The 2615-nt window shown below is 45.0% G+C and overlaps 1 protein-coding gene and 1 long non-coding RNA gene across 2 annotated transcripts in view; one reads left to right on the top strand and one right to left on the bottom strand.

Annotated features, from left to right (window-relative positions):
• The window catches only part of pdss2 (prenyl (decaprenyl) diphosphate synthase, subunit 2), a 26561-nt gene extending 24948 nt beyond the window's left edge, over nucleotides 1-1613 (top strand). The window contains exon 8 of the mRNA XM_014009713.1: nucleotides 669-1613. Within this exon, the coding sequence (XP_013865167.1) occupies nucleotides 669-824 (156 nt within the window). The 3' untranslated portion in view covers nucleotides 825-1613. The remainder of the gene's footprint in view (nucleotides 1-668) is intronic.
• LOC106518431 (uncharacterized) overlaps nucleotides 1-2615 on the bottom strand; it is an 18538-nt gene that overhangs the window by 10424 nt on the left and 5499 nt on the right. The window lies entirely within an intron of this gene.

The following is a 2615-nucleotide window of genomic DNA, read 5'->3' as shown; positions in this document are numbered from 1 at the left end:
ATTTTAAATCAATACTTTTACTTTTAATACTTAAGTACAAAAATATCAGATACTTTAAGACTTTTACTCTAGTAATATTCCTAAAGGAGACTTTAACTTTTACTAAAGTAATTTTTTAGTAAGATACTTGTACTTTTACTCAAGTRTCACTTTGTGGTACTTTATACAACACTGGTTTTTAGTGTTTTTTATGAGTTTGCTTAGCAGTCAACTGTGTAGTTACCATGTTACCTATTATTTTTTCYTGATACTTTTTGCACTTCTTTTAAAGTTTCTGCATTAAAAATAGGTTGTTGTTTTTTTTTAAGATTATTACAAGGTTTTGCTGTATTTTTGGAAAACTTTCACTATCTCATTTTTTTAAGCGATCTGGATTCTCGTTAAAATCCGCGGCGCGTCGTTCCTGTGACGATCCGTCGGCTGATTGGTCAGAAGATCTGTGAGCTTCGGCTGCTGTAAAAACTCGCAGCTTAAATGTGGGGAAACCTGCCGTCGGTGTTTGCCAGAAGCGGAACCCAAATTTGTTTATTTACTTTTATTTTTCCTGCAATTAATCCCCTCCAACTTTTCTCCGACACTTTGTTACGCTGACAGCTGGAGTGGCAGTGCTCTGACACAGACGTGACAAACTAACGTGTGTGTGTTTGTGTGTTTTCATCCCTCTGCAGCTCCTGGCGGCGGTGAAGTCGGAGAAAGGCGTGAGCTCGGCCGTGGACTTGTGCTGTTACCATAGCAACAGGGCTCTGGAGGCCATCCAGGCTTTCCCCTCCTCGGAGGCTCGCTCCGCCTTGGAGAACATCGCCTTCGCCGTCACCAAATTTTGACCTGAACGCACACACATCAAAACGGAGACGCGTGTGTGTCTGCAGGAGCTTCAGGAGGAGAAATAAAGACCCGAACACTGGAATCATCAAATATAAAAAACAAACCACTCTGCTCGAGCACGCTGCCAAATATTTAGTTGTTTTTTGTCGGCACCAGACGCAGAACATCGTTTAGGATGCGCTTCGAGCTTTAATACGTCATGAAGAACCGCTCGCTCCTGCAAACTGGAGCGTCGTGGAGGTTCGACAAGTGGAAAAGGTTCACCAAAAAAAAAGGTCCTGCAGAAACTCACGCGAATGAGGAATGTGTGTGTGTGTGTGTGTGTGTGTGTGGTTCAGGGGCGTGGAAAGGTCACCTCAGCCTCTCCCCTCGGCCCCATCCAAGCGAGCACATCGAAGCTCCGCCAGAGCAGTAATTATTAATGAAGAGACCTGAGCAAATGGACAGGAAATGCAGAGGTATTGATTGGGCCGGCTGCCCTGCTCCGAGCCGCGCAGCCTGGCGCCAGCCCGGTGGGCCTGTGGTTTCCCAGGCTGCTGTCTGCGGAGGGGGGTGGGGTGGGCGCGCCGCAGCAAAAGGTGTGAAACCGCCGCCCCGTCAACGCGTCCCCCAGGTGCACCTGAAGGACGGAGACGGACGTCGGGWCGCAGAATGTCAAACGAGAGTCGGTACAAAAATAAAAACAATAAAGGTGCTTCATCCTCGTTTTGTAAAATTCAACCTGTTTTTTTTTTTTTTATTATCAAATGAGTTTTAAGACCTGATTAAAGATCTAATCCATCCCTGAACCTCTGCAAATGTTGCCTTTTTGGAGGATTTTCCTCCWCTTTCATGAACGGTATCCCTGATTTCATGACTCAAAAGCACCACCTCTAAAAGCATTTTGATAGTTTATTATAAATATGTTTGATGATTAAATTACATTTACTACTGTAGTTCATCTTGTTGCTTTTGTCCAACTTTTTGTAAATTACTACAGGCATCAAATTCTAAATACATTTGTTTTTCTGGGTGGAAAAAAAATGTTTCTTTAACTTTTTATAAATACCTAATATCTACCTGATTTCCCTCTGGGATCAATAAAGTATTTTTGAATTTGAATTGCATATATTTACCTAGAGGATGAAGTCATTTGACCTATGGAGCAGCAGGTTCATTTGTCCGTCCATCATCTATACCCGCTTCTTCCTTTCAGGGTCATGGGGGTCACTGGTGCCCATATCCAGCAGTCACAGTGTGAGGGACGGGGTACACGGACATACAGACAACCATTCACTCTCTCACACCCAGCGACAACCTAACCGTCATGTTTTTGGTCTGTGTGAGGAAGCCGGAGTGCCAGGAGAGAGCCCACACATGCACGGAGAAAACATGCAAACTCTACCCAGAAAGGTCCCCGGGCCAGGATTAGAACCGGCAACCTTCTTGCTGAGAGGCATCAGCTCTACCAACTGATGGTTTCAGAGGAGTAAAAGAACTGATTCTCCTCTGCATTAAAATAATTCAGATGAGGTGGGTCATCTGGAGGTTTTCTGGGTTTGTCCCACTGGGAGAACTTCCTGTAGGGTTTATAAATCCTCTCTGGTCCGGGAGCGCCTCAGGATCCCCCCAGGAGGAGCTGAAGACCACAGAGGAGCAGGAGAAGATGGGCAGTGATAAAGTGGGAGGTTCTTGGTGTGTGGGAGGAGTTTGTCAAAGACATGAGTAGTCTGTTTGCTTATTTTGGGTGGGAATTTGAAGAAACCATAACAGTTGGATTAACGCTGGGGGGCCGTGTAGCTTAGTCGAAA

Source organism: Austrofundulus limnaeus, unplaced genomic scaffold (genome assembly GCF_001266775.1).
Source record: "Austrofundulus limnaeus strain Quisiro unplaced genomic scaffold, Austrofundulus_limnaeus-1.0 Scaffold2, whole genome shotgun sequence".
Classification (NCBI taxonomy): domain Eukaryota; kingdom Metazoa; phylum Chordata; class Actinopteri; order Cyprinodontiformes; family Rivulidae; genus Austrofundulus; species Austrofundulus limnaeus.
Note: the sequence above shows the minus strand (reverse complement) of the source record. Positions and strands in the feature narration are given on the sequence as shown.